The sequence below is a fragment of the Bos javanicus genome, chromosome 11 (genome assembly GCF_032452875.1).
Source record: "Bos javanicus breed banteng chromosome 11, ARS-OSU_banteng_1.0, whole genome shotgun sequence".
In the NCBI taxonomy this organism is placed as follows: domain Eukaryota; kingdom Metazoa; phylum Chordata; class Mammalia; order Artiodactyla; family Bovidae; genus Bos; species Bos javanicus.
The window spans coordinates 48,601,439-48,618,521 of record NC_083878.1 but is presented as its reverse complement, the minus strand read 5'-3'; the positions used below and the strand labels follow the sequence as shown (position 1 = coordinate 48,618,521).

The 17,083-nt window shown below is 42.1% G+C and overlaps 1 protein-coding gene and 1 non-coding gene across 3 annotated transcripts in view; both read left to right on the top strand.

Annotated features, from left to right (window-relative positions):
- PTCD3 (pentatricopeptide repeat domain 3) overlaps positions 1-6,533 on the top strand; it is a 31,209-nt gene extending 24,676 nt beyond the window's left edge. Inside the window, exons 17-24 of one of the 2 annotated variants that reach the window (XM_061432654.1) lie at positions 124-230; positions 1,340-1,418; positions 1,515-1,605; positions 2,469-2,554; positions 3,098-3,246; positions 4,996-5,037; positions 5,486-5,644; positions 5,928-6,533. In XM_061432654.1, the coding sequence (XP_061288638.1) occupies positions 124-230; positions 1,340-1,418; positions 1,515-1,605; positions 2,469-2,554; positions 3,098-3,246; positions 4,996-5,037; positions 5,486-5,644; positions 5,928-6,006 (792 nt within the window). In that variant the 3' untranslated portion in view covers positions 6,007-6,533. Of the gene's footprint in view, positions 1-123; positions 231-1,339; positions 1,419-1,514; positions 1,606-2,468; positions 2,555-3,063; positions 3,248-4,995; positions 5,038-5,485; positions 5,645-5,927 lie in introns of those variants that run through there. The other variant, XM_061432655.1, reaches the window with a different exon arrangement.
- On the top strand, positions 4,426-4,561 carry LOC133257895 (small nucleolar RNA SNORD94). The gene has a single exon (XR_009739753.1). It is a non-coding gene; the product is annotated as a small nucleolar RNA SNORD94 (small nucleolar RNA).
- Positions 6,534-17,083: the final 10,550 nt, after the last annotated feature.

The following is a 17,083-nucleotide window of genomic DNA, read 5'->3' as shown; positions in this document are numbered from 1 at the left end:
AGTAAAACGTTAAATCAGTATACGTGTTTCCCCAGGTATCTACTTTCCTGCTTCATATAGTGAGCCACCTTTGGCTGATAAGGATCACTGAGTGATGGTTATTTACTACTTCTACATTTTCAGTGCTCTTCTCTCAGAGATCTAGAACTTGCTTACCAGGTCCATGGCCTTTTAAACACTGGAGACAACCGGAAATTCATTGGCCCCGATCCTCGCCGTAATTTTTATTAGTAAGTGTATTGGAAATGTATCCCTTGCATTAACGGAACACCTGTATGCAACCAATAGTCAGTTCTGCAGGTGGGAGACTTGGCACTCTTACTGTAGGTCGCATGATCCTGACTTTACCAATACGAGTTATTTGAACACTTGTGAGATTCAGTGGTCAAACTAATTTGTCAATACCTGGTAGCTTCAAACAGTGGTTAAAACTGATTTGTCAGACTGAGGAGTCCACTGTGTATGTTTTAAGCTATTTGTAACTTTAAATCCATGTATCTTTTCCTTCTGCTGTTCTGTACTTATTCTCTCAGTCCTCTCAGACTTTTTGCGACCCCACGGACTGTAGCCCACAGGGCTCCTCTGTCCATGAGGATTCTCCAGGCCAAATACTGGAATGGGTTGCCATGCCCTCCTCCAGGGGATCTGTGCAACCTAGGGATTGAACCCAGGTCTCCTGCATTGCAGGCAGCTTCTTTACCCTCTGAGCCACCAGGGAATCCCAAGAATACTAGAGTAGGTAGCCTAACCCTTCTCAAGGGGATCTTGCCAATCCAGGAGTTGAAATGGGGTTTCCAGCATTACAGGCAGATTCTTTACCAGCTGAGCTACCCAGGAAGCCACACCGTCCTATTTTATATTTTTGAATTCATAGCAGAGTGAATCCCTAAAGATTTCATCTTAGCCTCTTTTGTTTTTAAAGATGTTGGAGCCCAAAGAGACTCCTTACATGGGTTTGCTTTTAGGCAGATAAAAACAAGAACGTAAGAAGGCAGCCTATTTGTAGGTGTGTGGTGGTTCTCTTCCACGTGTCCAAATCCTCTCCTCACATTGAACACTTGTTGAGTAGTGTCCTCACCCCTCTCCACCACCAGCTGAGAGTGTATGGAGGTGGCATCAGTGACCAGTTGAAGATAAGGAAGTGTCAAACTGGAAAGTCCAGAAAACACAGTTAGCAGCACCTCCTGGGGCATGCACTGACCTGTGTCACTTGAAATTGTAACTTATAAATTGTCTTTAAGTTCTGTGTAATATGTCATTATATGGCTGTGCTGTAATGTAATCATTCCCCTACTAGGTAGGGATTTTAGACTAAACATGTTTTCTTTCTCCATCACAGTTCCAAGTTCTTTAGTTTGCTTTGTCTAATGGAACAAATTGATGTCACCTTGAAGTGGTATAAGGACCTGATACCTTCGGTAAGTGATTCATGACTTAACATTTATCATTGTAGACGTTTGTGGGTGTCTTTGCTGAGTAATACTTAAAAATGTATTTGTATTTTTCTTAACCAGGTCTTCTTTCCCCATTCCCAAACATTAATAGATCTTCTCCAAGCATTGGACGTAGCCAATCGACTAGAAATGATTCCTCAGATCTGGAAAGGTCAGTTTCAGTTTGTGTGTCCCGACCCACCTTACTCTTGTCTTCTATTTTGATTCACAAGCGTGTTAATGTGGTTAGGGAAGAAAGCTTCCATTTTTTAACTAAATTAAACTCTGTGGTTGAGGTCTCCTTCAGGGTGACCTGCTCGTGTTTCATGTTGGATTGCATGAGTAACAGTGGGGTGGAAAGGACTTCAGTTGGTTCCTTTGTGACCAGAAAAGGCTGAGTTTTGTGCACTTGTGTTAGTTACATGGGTCACCCGAAATCTCAACCTGCAAAGCCTGTGCCATTCATTCACTGGATTGTGATGCATCTCTGTGCTTCAGTAGCTAACAGTGATGTTGGTGACAGTGTGGTTCCTAAGGAACAGCCGTGACTGTGTGTGTGTGTTATGTGTGTAAACTGACTGCAGAAGATGCTGTAGCTCACCCACTAGGTGACTGTGATCGTAAAATCCGTTCCCGTTTGCCTCAAGTTGACATGAGACACTGAGACCATAGCCCTGCCGTCCTGCCTTACAAGACTACTCTGGTGATAATGTACAAGGACCATTGACAATTCCCATGTGCTATAAAACCATGGGGAGCGGGAGTCTGCTTGAGTGTGGCCCACATGCTGTTAACAGTTGCCCGGGAGCCAGTTACTGGCGCTGGCTTTCACTACTTTCTTGTCCTTTTCCTACGGTGAATCATGCTAGTTTCTAGAATCCTGGCATACATGTCGGCAATGAATTTTCTTATTTTCTTCTCCCTTCCCCCACCCCCTGCCCCAGTATGGATGACTGCTGACAGTGGACAAAGGTCAGAGAATGTTGGTTTTACATGGTGGTGATCACGTCTCACTCTGTTCCTTTTTGTTTTAAGATAGTAAAGAATATGGTCATACTTTTCGCAGTGACCTAAAAGAAGAGATTCTGATGCTCATGGCAAGGGATCAGCACCCACCAGAGGTAGGCTTGTTTTGCTTTCATTGTTAGATATACACTAGCCAGCGTATCCTCTAATACTGAGCACCTGGGGAGGGTGATTCCCATGGTTTCATCTACTGTGCAGAATTCTGCCACCTAAACCCAGATTTAAATCTACACATCTGACTTCCCTGGCAGTCCAGTGGTTAAGACTCTGCACTTCCATAAGGGGGGGGCCAAGTTAAGATATTGGATGTGTGTGGTGTGGCTGAAAAGATAAAAAAGATACATCTCAACATACCCAACCAATTAGAATACCCTTCCTTCCTTTTTCTTTCCTTTTTATCTCTAAAGAGAAAACCCATGGTTGGATTTGAAATACATGGCTAAACAAATTATCACATCAATGTCGGGTGCTTTGCCTTTTTTTGTCGTTGTTAATATGTATTACTATGTGCTGTACATGCGATGTGTTCAAATGGTAAGATGCAATGCTCAAAAATTTTAATGGTCCTGTGGAGTCTCCTGTTCTTAAATTGTCATAAAACTAGCAAGGCAGTTCTGCTGACTCTCGGGGCCTCTCAGCTGCAGGCGGCATTTGCTGACTGTGCTGCAGACATCAAATCGACTTACGAAAGCCAAGATGCTAGACAGACTGCTTCAGAGTGGCCAGCCAATTCTCTGAACTACATAGCCATCCTCTTCTTAAGGGCTGGGAGAACCCAGGAAGCCTGGTGAGTACACAAAACACCACACGTGTAACGAAGCATCTCTAATATGGCTGTGTGATGTGTGGTTTCTCAGGAGATAAACGAGTTTCTGCACAATGAGGTGTTTTTTGGTTTTGTTTTGTTTTTTTTTAATTTTTTGGTTCTGCTGGGTCTTCACTGCTGCACCCGCTTTTCTCTAGTTGCAGAAAGTGGGGCTCCTCTCTGGTTGTGGTGCACAGGCTTCTCATGGTGCTGGCTTCTTGTTGTGGAGCGTGGGCTCTAGGGCTTCAGTAGTTGTGGCTTCTGGGCTCGCGCACATAAGTTCAGTAGTTGTGATGCATGGGCTTAGTTGTTCCATGGCATGTGGAATCTTCCCACACCAGGGATCAAACCCATGGCTCCTGCATTGGCAGGCAGATTCTTTACCACTGAGCCACCAGGGAAGCCCTGTAATGAGTTTTCTATGGGAACATCCAAATACTAACTAAAAAGCAAACTTGGGGAAGAAGAATCAATGTGCATGTGTAAGAAAGGGTGTGGTTCAGTGGGCTCAGTCTCTTTATTTTCATTTTCTGTATCTCCAGTCACCTACATAGAACACAGTGACCAGAGAATCTTAATTTTGAAAGTGTTTTGGGCATTGATATCTCGTTTATGGATGGTTTCCCCACGCCCACAGCCCCGGCTTAAAATGTGGGCTGTATACTGGAACTTGAGAAAAGTGACATTTACCAGTATTGACTAAACGTAGCCTTGACTAGAACCCATCATTGGTTTGTGCCACTGTATTCTATTTCTGTGTGTTCCTGTTGGCAGTTCATTCTCATACTCATTTCTAGTGCTTAATTGTGAATGAAGACCTCATGCATATTCATTTTTCCAAAAGCAGAGAAGTCAACAAAGGAGCACTTGGTTGGGGTGGTCATGGTTGGTGGGTCCACTGTATGTTATTTTGGATGTAAATGTTAGTTCTTAGGGCCAGTGAGGGGTAGTTGTGTATGGTTGTTTCCAAGAGACGACCTTATGTTGAACATAAGACTGTCAGTCCAGGGTGTGGGTGTTTGCTCTCTCTAGGAAAAGCTGGTGGAGGCTTTGCTACCTCAACTGGTCTTGACTGGTGGTGAATCACACAACCTGCTGCACAGCTGCTGACCCGTGATGCTTGGAGTCGTAGACTCGGGCAGGTTGACACATGTTGTGAATCAGGCTGTGATGATTGGCGCAGGGGTACGGACCTCAGCTGATGATGGGAGCTGAGTGTATGTGCTTCTCCTTCGTCCTGCATGTGGCAGGATGCTGGTGAGCACTTACATGAGACTTGTGCCTTAATCTGAGCCTGCTCTTCATAACATCAGCTTAAGACACACTGGACTCACACACAGGATCACAAAAGAGAGAAGAGATTGTACAGTATCTGCCTCCCTCCCTTCCCTCTGCCCACGTGATACATTCCCTCCCTGGGGGGACTGAAGTGATCCTCTAGAGGAGGGTGAACCCCAGCAATTCTCAACGCTCGTAACAAAACACATTTGCCTGTGCAGTGTGTAATGTCCACACATGAAGTTGGAGAAGAGGGTTGAGGCACCTGGAGTGATTCTTAAGTAGAGACAAGGCTGGGAGCTGGTAGAGCTTACAGATGTACGTCTCCAAGAGCTTCCACTGTAGGTGGAAGGAGGACACTTAGTGTCTGCATCTGGGAGAATAGCTCTGGTCACTTGATTGCCATCTGTTCTATTACTGTTCCTAATCTCTTTCCTATCTCATCTTGAACAGGAAAATGCTGGGGCTTTTCAGGAAACATAATAAGATCCCCAGGTAAGTTCAAGTTAACAGGCCTTCCTGCATACATCCTAGATTAGTCATGTGGGTTTCACTCTTATGGGGTGGGGGGCAGTGTGGAATTTCTCTCAGTGGTGGCAATTGGGCACTTTTCTGTTAGGCAAGCAAATAGACAACCACTCCCACCATCTAAGGCATCCTGCGGCAAGTGCAGTTTTTTACTCTGTGCTCAGTGATCACAACATGTTGTTAATACACTGTGGATAGGTCCACATGAAGGCATGCTCAATCATGTTGAAGATGGTAACTTTGATGAAGATGTTGAGGATGAAGGCGTGTTGAATTAACAGTGTTCATTATCTCATTAGCCCTTTAAACTTCATGTAACTGTCTCCAAAGCTGCTGATCTTTGTAAGATACTAGATTCTGTATGTAAATCTGTGAGGGGTGTAGTTGGCAGATGTTGACATTTTGCCTTTTACAGGAATGAGTTGCTGAATGAGTTTATGGATAGTGCCAAAGCATCCAGCAGCCCTGCCCAGGCCGTTGAGGTTGTTAAGCTGGCAAATTCCTTCAGCTTGCCTATTTGTGAGGGCCTCACCCAGAGGTTAACTGCTGACTTCACCCTCAGCCAAGAACAGAAGTAAGTGGGCTCTTGGGCTCTGTGTCATCACCATGAAGAAAAGTTAAGAGATGGAGCAGCCCATCTATCTGCCCATTCACGTGTCTGTAGCTTTCTACCCCTGAGTTCCCTTTCTTTACACAAAGTCAGGATGTGTTGATTTAATGATACTTTTTGTCATACGAGTCAGGGAGGCCTATCCGTTGACTTACTGGATCTTGTCCTGTGTTGCTGTAGTGCAGCTGTAGAGACCCCCAGCCAAGCCTGAGTTTCAGTGTGACCCTCCTATTTATTTTTCTTACAGGGAAGCCCTGGGAGACCTAACTGCACTGACCAGTGACAGCGAGAGTGACAGTGATAGCGATACCAGCAAAGACAAATAAAATAAAAAGTGGGTGAATCCGGAGCATCTGTGACCAAGCATAGCTGTGCTGACACTGGATTCCTGAGATGTTAATATCTGTAATATGAAGAAAACAGGGTACAGATTTGGCGAACCTTTAAATATAGTTGATACACACTGGCTTATTTGGGTTCACTTCCTCGGCTGAGCCACCTGTGTGAGGGTTACCCTGTGAACAGAAGCAGCGCCACTGTTCTCACCTCTGTGCACACACTGTGAGGTGTGCAGCTCGTTTGAGCACACCTGCAGCAGGCGTCTTGTCAGCTGACGTCAGCGCCATTTGCCCTCCCCTGCCATGGACTGTACCCTTTGTTGGCTGATGCTATGACGATGGCACTTCCTCCAATTCACAGAAAGAGTCTAAAGGAAGATTTTGTGCAGTTTCATCACATTGATACTGGGTCAGTAGTATCCCAAGTTCAGGCATCTGAGAACTGAACAATCACAGGGCTTTAGGCTGCACAGCTGGGAAGATGAAAGCTGTAAATAAATATTGTAACTAAGGTATGCATGTGTGCGTTTGCCTTCTTTCTGCACGCCCCCGTCTCCCAGTAGGCTTGGGGCTTACACAAGTGTGTCCTCTCTTTCTCTGAGCGTGCTGGCACCTTCTTCAAGTATGCTGTGCTTCCAGTGATCTGAATGAAGGCTTGTGAAAAGAGGACTGAAGTGTTTCCTTGACATGATTGCCTGTTGCTGGTAATCAAATCATCATGTAAGTGTACCTGGTCATGATGCAAAGCTGTTTTACTGCTGGTAACAGGACCTGCTATGAGACAGCAGTCATTAGTGTGGACGGGTGACGCAAGGTTTATGGAGTCATTTCGATCTTAGTGGTGGAGTGGCAGTATACCAGAGAAATGGGCTTATTTCTTTGAGATAAGGCAGTGTGCTAGAGCAAGGGATGCTGAAATGAAAGGTACGCAAAGGAGGGTGGGAGGTGCTGAAGGAGTCTCCAGCCTGGCCCAGGAAGGAGACTTACCTGTTAAAGAATGCTGTCTAGCTGACCTGCCCAACCATGGGCTTTACAAAAGATTTTAGAAAGAAGGTCAAACCCAAGAACAGTTTTATCGAGCTCAAAAAGACTTGAGGGACTTCCCTGGTGGTAGAGTGATTAAAAATCCACCTGCCAATTCAGAGGACATGGGTTTGATCCCTGGTCCAGGAAGATTCCACATGCGGCTGAGCCACTAAGCCTGTGCACCACATACTGGGCCTGGGAGCTGGAGCTAGAGAGTAGCTGCTGCTATCCACAACTAGAGAAGACCCTCCAGCAGCAACGAAGAACTAGCACACCCAAAATTCACCCCAACCCAGGCCAAAACAAGTCTACCGGACTCCCAAATCAAAGGACATTAGATGCCATGCAGACTTGAATGTAACAGTCATTAGCTGGTATCAGTTCAGTTGCTCATTTGTGTTCAACTCTGCAGCATGCCATAGACTGTAGCACACCAGGTTTCCCTGTCCATCACCAACTCCCAGAGTTTACCCAAATTGATGCCATCCAACCATCTCATCCTCTGTACCCTTCTCCAGCCTTCAATCTTTCCCAGCATCAGAGTCTTTTTAGACGAGTCAGCTCTTTGCATCAGGTGGCCAAACTACTGGAGTTTCAGCTTCAACATCAGTTCTTCCAATGAACACCCACAACTGATCTCCTTTAGGATGGACTGGTTGGGTCTCCTTGCAGTCCAAGGGACTCTCAAGAGTCTTCTCCCAACATGACAGTTCAAAAGCATCAATTCTGGGGAGGAGGAGCCAAGATGGCGGAGGAGTAGGACGGGGAGAACACTTTCTCCCCCACAAATTCATCAAAAGAGCATTTAAACGTCGAGTAAATTCCACAAAACAACTTCTGAATGCCGGCAGAGGACATCAGGCACCCAGAAAAGAAATCCAACTCTTCGAAAGGAGGTAGGAAAAAATATAAAAGACAAAAAAAGAGACAAAGAGGGAGGGACGGAGTTCCGTCCCGGGAAGGGAGTCAAAAAAAGAGAAGTTTCCAAACACCAGGAAACCTTCTCACTGCCAAATCTGTGCCGAGCTTTGGAAGCACAGAGGGCAACATAACAGGAAGAAAAAAAAAATAAACAATTAAAACTCGAAGATTGCGAGTCCTACGGTAACTCCCCCAGCGGAGAAGCAGCGCAGACGCCTGCACGCACCATTAGCAAGCGGGGGCTGGGCAGGGAGGCGCAGCTGCATCACTTAGAGTAAGAATCTGGCCTGAATACCCTGAGCACTACCTGAGCGAAATAATTTGGGCTAGCAAACCAGACTGTGAGATATCTACACCACGCGAAAAGCCAGCCCCAACCTAAGACACCGCCAGGCCCGCACACGGAACAAAGAATTGAACAGAGATAGCCGGCTGCAGACCTTCCCCCTCCGGTGACAGGCAGCCAGAGCCGGAAGGGGGCAATCGCAGCCCCAGAGAGACATTATCTATAAAACTGTAAGCAGGCTTCTTTGCTAACTAAAACTTTTTGGGGGTCTGGACGGTTAACATCTGCCTGAGAAGGTGCGCCGGTTTTACACCCAGATAACCGAGTGGCGGGGAGGCGGTAAGTCGCAGCATTGGCGCTCGCCAAACACCTCATCACTTGAGCTGCTTGGACCTGGGAAGAGCACAAAACTCAGGCCCAACTGAGTCTGCGCCTCTGAGGACTACCCGAGTGCCTGAACCTGAGCGGCTTGGACCTGGGAGGTACATGCAACCCAGGGCCAGCCTCGGATTGTTCCCGGCGGAACAACCTAGAGCCCGAGCAGTGTGGGCAGGGAGGCTACACGCGCCGTGAGCGGGGGCAGACCTAGTGTGGCTGAGGCATTGCGAGCACACGCCAGTGTTATTTGTTTGCAGCATCCCTCCCTCCCTCCCCACAGCGCGACTGAACAAAGAGAAGAAATACAGCTCCACCCATCAGAACACCGACACAAGCTTCCCTAACCAGGAAACCTTGACAAGCCACCTGTACAAACCCACACACAGCGAGGAAAAGCCATAATAAAGAGAACTCCACAAACTACCAGAATACAGAAAGGACACCCCAAACTCAGCAATTTAAACAAGATGAAGAAACAGAGGAATAGCCAGCAGATAAAGGAACAGGATAAATGCCCACCAAACCAAACAAAAGAGGAAGAGATAGGGAATCTACCTGATAAAGAATTCCGAATAATGATAGTGAAATTGTTCCAAAATCTTGAAATTAAAATGGAATCACAGATAAATAGCTTGGAGACAAGGATTGAGAAGATGCAAGAAAGGTTTAACAAGGACCTAGAAGAAATAAAAAAGAGTCAATATATAATGAATAATGCAATAAATGAAATTAAAAACACTCTGGAGGCAACAAATAGTAGAATAACAGAGGCAGAAGATAGGATTAGTGAATTAGAAGAATGGTAGAAATAAATGAATCAGAGAGAATAAAAGAAAAACGAATTAAAAGAAATGAGGACAATCTCAGAGACCTCCAGGACAATATTAAACGCTACAACATTCGAATCATAGGGGTTCCAGAAGAAGAAGACAAAAAGAAAGACGATGAGAAAATACTTGAGGAGATAATAGTTGAAAACTTCCCTAAAATGGGGAAGGAAATAATCACCCAAGTCCAAGAAACCCAGAGAATCCCAAACAGGATAAACCTAAGGCGAAACACTCCAAGACACATATTAATCAAATTAACAAAGATCAAACACACAGAACAAATATTAAAAGCAGCAAGGGAAAAACAACAAATAACACACAAGGGAATTCCCATAAGGATAACAGCTGATCTTTCAATAGAAACTCTTCAAGCCAGGAGGGAATGGCAAGACATACTTAAAATGATGAAAGAAAATAACCTACAGCCCAGATTATTGTATCCAGCAAGGATTTCATTCAAGTATGAAGGAGAAATCAAAAGCTTCTCAGACAAGCAAAAGCTGAGAGAATTCTGCACCACCAAACCAGCTCTCCAACAAATACTAAAGGATATTCTCTAGACAGGAAACACAAAAATGGTGTATAAATTCGAACCCCAAACAATAAAGTAAATGGCAACGGGATCATACTTATCAGTAATTACCTTAAACGTAAATGGGTTGAATGCCCCAACCAAAAGACAAAGACTGGCTGAATGGATACAAAAACAAGACCCGTACATATGTTGTCTACAGGAGACCCACCTCAAAACAGGGGACACATACAGACTGAAAGTGAAGGGCTGGAAAAAGATTTTCCATGCAAATAGGGACCAAAAGAAAGCAGGAGTAGCAATACTCATATCAGATAAAATAGACTTTAAAACAAAGGCTGTGAAAAGAGACAAAGAAGGTCACTACATAATGATCAAAGGATCAATCCAAGAAGAAGATATAACAATTATAAATATATATGCACCCAACACGGGAGCACCGCAGTATGTAAGACAAATGCTAACAAGTATGAAAGGAGAAATTAACAATAACACAATAATAGTGGGAGACTTTAATACCCCACTCACACCTATGGATACATCAACTAAACAGAAAGTTAACAAGGAAACACAAACTTTAAATGATACAATAGACCAGTTAGACCTAATTGATATCTATAGGACATTCCATCCCAAAACAATGAATTTCACCTTTTTCTCAAGTGCACATGGAACCTTCTCCAGGATAGATCACATCCTGGGCCATAAAGCTAGCCTTGGTAAATTCAAAAAAATAGAAATCATTCCAAGCATCTTTTCTGACCACAATGCAGTAAGATTAGATCTCAATTACAGGAGAAAAACTATTAAAAATTCCAGCATATGGAGGATGAACAACACCCTGCTGAATAACCAACAAGTCACAGAAGAAATCAAAAAAGAAATCAAAATTTGCACAGAAACGAATGAAAATGAAAACACAACAACCCAAAACCTGTGGGACACAGTAAAAGCAGTCCTAAGGGGAAAGTTTATAGCAATACAGGCACACCTCAAGAAACAAGAAAAAAGTCAAATAAATAACAACTCTACACCTAAAGCAACTAGAAAAGGAAGAAACGAAGAACCCCAGGGTTAGTAGAAGGAAAGAAATCTTAAAAATTAGAGCAGAAATAAATGCAAAAGAAACAAAAGAGACCATAGCAAAAATCAACAAAGCCAAAAGCTGGTTCTTTGAAAGGATAAATAAAATTGATAAACCATTAGCCAGACTCATCAAGAAACAAAGGGAGAAAAATCAAATCAATAAAATTAGAAACGAAAATGGAGAGATCACAACAGACAACACAGAAATACAAAGGATTATAAGAGACTATTATCAACAATTATATGCCAATAAAATGGACAACAAGGAAGAAATGGACAAATTCTTAGAAAAGTACAACTTTCCAAAACTCGACCAGGAAGAAATAGAAAACCTTAACAGACCCATCACAAGCACGGAAATTGAAACTGTAATCAAAAATCTTCCAGCAAACAAAAGCCCAGGTCCAGACGGCTTCACAGCTGAATTCTACCAAAAATTTAGAGAAGAGCTAACACCTATCCTGCTCAAACTCTTCCAGAAAATTGCAGAGGAAGGTAAACTTCCAAACGCATTCTATGAGGCCACCATCACCCTAATACCAAAACCTGACAAAGATCCCACAAAAAAAGAAAACTACAGGCCAATATCACTGATGAACATAGATGCAAAAACCCTAAACAAAATTCTAGCAATCAGAATTCAACAACACATTAAAAAGATCATACACCATGACCAAGTGGGCTTTATCCCAGGGATGCAAGGATTCTTCAATATCCGCAAATCAATCAATGTAATACACCACATTAACAAATTGAAAGACAAAAACCATATGATTATCTCAATAGATGCAGAGAAAGCCTTTGACAAAATTCAACACCCATTTATGATAAAAACTCTACAGAAAGCAGGAATAGAAGGAACATACCTCAACATAATAAAAGCTATATATGACAAACCTACAGCAAACATTATCCTCAATGGTGAAAAATTGAAAGCATTTCCTCTAAAGTCAGGAACAAGACAAGGGTGCCCACTTTCACCATTACTATTCAACATAGTTTTGGAAGTTTTGGCCACAGCAATCAGAGCAGAAAAAGAAATAAAAGGAATCCAAATTGGAAAAGAAGAAGTAAAACTCTCACTATTTGCAGATGACATGATCCTCTACATAGAAAACCCTAAAGACTCCACCAGAAAATTACTAGAACTAATCAATGATTATAGTAAAGTTGCAGGATATAAAATCAACACACAGAAATCCCTTGCATTCCTATACACTAATAATGAGAAAACAGAAAGAGAAATTAAGAAAACAATTCCATTCACCATTGCAACGAAAAGAATAAAATACTTAGGAATATATCTACCTAAAGAAACTAAAGACCTATATATAGAAAACTATAAAACACTGGTGAAAGAAATCAAAGAGGACACTAATAGATGGAGAAATATACCATGTTCATGGATTGGAAGAATCAATATAGTGAAAATGAGTATACTACCCAAAGCAATTTATAGATTCAATGCAATCCCTATCAAGCTACCAACAGTATTCTTCACAGAGCTAGAACAAATAATTACACAATTTGTATGGAAATACAAAAAACCTCGAATAGCCAAAGCGATCTTGAAAAAGAAAAATGGAACTGGAGGAATCAACCTACCTGACTTCAGGCTCTACTACAAAGCCACAGTTATCAAGACAGTATGGTACTGGCACAAAGACAGAAATATAGATCAATGGAACAAAATAGAAAGCCCAGAGATAAATCCACGCACATATGGACACCTTATCTTTGACAAAGGAGGCAAGAATATACAATGGATTAAAGACAATCTCTTTAACAAGTGGTGCTGGGAAATCTGGTCAACCACTTGTAAAAGAATGAAACTAGAACACTTTCTAACACCATATACAAAACTAAACTCAAAATGGATTAAAGATCTCAACGTAAGACCAGAAACTATAAAACTCCTAGAGGAGAACATAGGCAAAACACTCTCTGACATACATCACAGCAGGATCCTCTATGACCCACCTCCCAGAATATTGGAAATAAAAGCAAAAATAAACAAATGGGACCTAATTAACCTTAAAAGCTTCTGCACATCAAAGGAAACTATTAGCAAGGTGAAAAGACAGCCTTCAGAATGGGAGAAAATAATAGCAAATGAAGCAACCGACAAACAACTAATCTCAAAAATATACAAGCAACTCCTACAGCTCAACTCCAGAAAAATAAATGACCCAATCAAAAAATGGGCCAAAGATCTAAATAGACATTTCTCCAAAGAAGACATACAGATGGCTAACAAACACATGAAAAGATGCTCAACATCACTCATTATCAGAGAAATGCAAATCAAAACCACTATGAGATATCATTTCACACCAGTCAGAATGGCTGCGACCCAAAAGTCTACAAATAATAAATGCTGGAGAGGGTGTGGAGAAAAGGGAACCCTCTTACACTGTTGGTGGGAATGCAAACTAGTACAGCCACTATGGAGAACAGTGTGGAGATTCCTTAAAAAACTGGAAATAGAACTGCCTTATGATCCAGCAATCCCACTGCTGGGCATACACACTGAGGAAACCAGAAGGGAAAGAGACACGTGTACCCCAGTGTTCATTGCAGCACTGTTTATAATAGCCAGGACATGGAAGCAACCTAGATGTCCATCAGCAGATGAATGGATAAGACAGCTGTGGTACATATACACAATGGAGTATTACTCAGCCATTAAAAAGAATACATTTGAATCAGTTCTAATGAGGTGGATGAAACTGGAGCCTATTATACAGAGTGAAGTAAGCCAGAAGGAAAAACATCAATACAGTATACTAACGCATATATATGGAATTTAGAAAGATGGTAACGATAACCCTGTATACGAGACAGCAAAAGAGACACTGATGTATAGAACAGGCTTATGGACTCTGTGGGAAAGGGAGAGGGTGGGAAGATTTGGGAGAATGGCATTGAAACATGTGAAATGTCATGTATGAAACGAGATGCCAGTCCAGGTTCAATGCATGATGCTGGATGCTTGGGGCTGGTGCACTGGGACGACCCAGAGGGATGGTATGGGGAGGGAGGAGGGAGGAGGGTTCAGGATGGGGAACATATGTATACCTGTGGTGGAAAAAAAAAAATTTAAAAAGTAAAGATAGAAAATGCTTAATACACATAATTATTTTATGTAGGGATGTTTTGATATAATTTAACCTCTCACATTTAAGTAAAATTGCATGTATTATGTGTTCTTAACAAAAAAAAAAATAAACTCATGTTAGGGGAGATTTTGGAGATACTTCTAATACATTAAGTGAAAAAGTAATATGTATAACTGTATCTATTGAATGATATAAATTGCAGATGGATAGATAGGTGTACACTCATGTATATTTTCAAAATACAGAAGGATGTATATCATACTGTCAGCAGCAATTGTCTCTGGATAGTAGGGCTATGGGTAGCTTTTATTTCTTTATGAGTTTTTGTATGTAATATCTGAGATATATTACAGCTTTTCTTCTTTAGACTTCTTTGTAAGTACAAGATTTTTAATAAATGTTTCTTTCATATGCAGAAAAAAAAAAAAAAACAAAAGCATCAATTCTTCAGTGCTCAGCCTTCTTCACAGTCCAACTCTCACATCCATACATGAGCACTGGAAAAACCATAGCCTTGACTAGACGGACCTTTGTTAGCAAAGTAATGTCTCTGCTTTTCAATATGCTGTCTAGGTTGGTCATAACTTTCCTGCCAAGGAGTAAGCATCTTTTAATTTCATGGCTGCAGTCACCATCTGCAGTGATTTTGGAGCCCAGAAAAATAAATTCTGACACTGTTTCCACTGTTTCTCCATCTATTTGCCATGAAGTGATGGGGCCAGATGCCATGATCTTAGTTTTCTGAATGTTGAGCTTTAAGCCAACTTTTTCACTCTCCTCTTTCATAAAAAGGCTCTTTAGTTCTTCACTTTCTGCCATAAGGGTGGTGTCATCTGCCTATCTGAGGTTATTGATATTTCTCCCGGCAATCTTGATCCCAGCTTGTGCTTCATCTAGCCCAGCGTTTCTCATGATGTACTCTGCATGTAAGTTAAATAAATGATGGAAAAGTAGATGTTGTTCTGGAACTCTTGCTTTTTTGATGATCCAGCTGATGTTGGCAATTTGATATCTGATTCCTCTGCCTTTTCTAAATCCAGCTTGAAAATCTGGAAGTTCATGGTTCACATACTGTTGAAGCCTGGCCTGGGGAATTTTGAGCATTACTTCACTAGTGTGTGAGATAAGTGCAACTGTGCAGTAGATTGAGCGTTCTTTGGCATTGCCTTTGGAATTGGAATGAAAACTGACCTCTTCCAGTCCTGTGGCCACTGCTGAATTTTCCGGATTTGCTGGCATATTGAGTGTAGCACCTTCATAGCATCATCTTTTACGATTTGAAATAGCTCAACTGGAATTCCATCACCTCCACTAGCTTTTTTCATAGTGATGCTTCCTAAGGCCCACTTGACTTCACATTCCAGGATGTCTGGCTCTAGGTGAGTGATCATACCATCGTGGTTATGTGGGTCCTGAAGATCTTTTTTGTATAGTTTTTCTGTATTCTTGCCACCTCTTCTTAATATTTTCTGCTGCTGTTAGGTCCATACCATTTCTGTCCTTAATTGTGCCCATCTTTGCATGAAATGTTCCCTTGGTATCTCTGATTTTCTTGAAGAGATCTCTAGTCTTTCCCATTCTATTGTTTTCCTCTGTTTCTTTGCACTGATCACTGAGGAAGGCTTTATTTCTCCTCACTATTCTTTGGAACTTTGTATTCACATGCTTGTATCTTTCCTTTTCTCCTTTGCCTTTTGCTTCTCAGCTATTTGTAAGGCCTCATCAGACCACCATTTTGCCTTTTTGCATTTCTTTTTCTTGATGATGGTCTTGATCACTGCATCCTGTACAATGTCATGAACCTCTGTCCATTGTTCTTCACACACTCTCTCAGATCTAATCCCTTGAATCTATTTGTCACTTCCACTGTATAATCATATGGGATTTGATTTAGGTCAAACCTGAATGGTCTCATGGTTTTCCCTACTTTCTTCAATTTAAGTCTGAATTTGGCAATAAGGAAGAGTTCATCATCTGAGCCACAGTCAGTTCCTGGTCTTTTTTTGTTTTGTTTTGTTTTTTTGCTGACTGTATAAAGCTGCTCCATCTCCGGCTGCAAAGAATATAATCAATCTGATTTCAGTATTGACTATCTGGTGATATCCATGTGTAGAGTCTTCTCTTGTGTTGTTGGAAGAGGGTGTTTGCTATGACCAGTGCATTCTCTTGGCAAAACTCTTAGCCTTTGACCTGCTTCATTTTGTACCCAAGGCCAAATTTGCCTGTTACTCCAGGTATTTCTTGACTTCTTTTGCATTGCAGTCCCCTATAATGAAAAGGACATCTTTTTTGGGTGTTAGTTCTAGAAGGTCTTGTAGGTCTTCATAGAACTGTTCGACTTCAACTTCTTCAGCATTACCGGTCAGGGCACAGATTACTGTGGATTACTGTGATATTGAATGGTTTTCCTTGGAAATGAATAGAGAACATTCTGTCGTTTTTGAGATTGCATCCAAGTACTGAATTTTGGACTCTTTTGTTGACTATGAGGGCTACTCCATTTCTTCCTGCCCACAATAGTAGATATAATGGTCATCTGAGTTAAATTCACCCATTCCAGTCCATTTTAGTTTACTGATTCCTAAAATGTCATGTTCACTCTTGCCATCTCTTGTTTGACCACTTCCAATTTGCCTTGATTCATGGACCTAACGCTCCAGGTTCCTATGCAATATTGCTCTTTACAGCATCGGACTTTACTTCCATCACCCATCACATCCACAACTGGGTGTTGTTTTTGCTTTGGCTCCCTTTTCATTCTTTCTGGAGTTATTTCTCCATTCTTCTCCAGTGGCATATTGGGCCCCTACCAACCTGGGGAGTTCATCTTTCAGTGTCATACCTTTTTGCCTTTTCATACTGTTCATTTAACAATCATCAGCTGGTA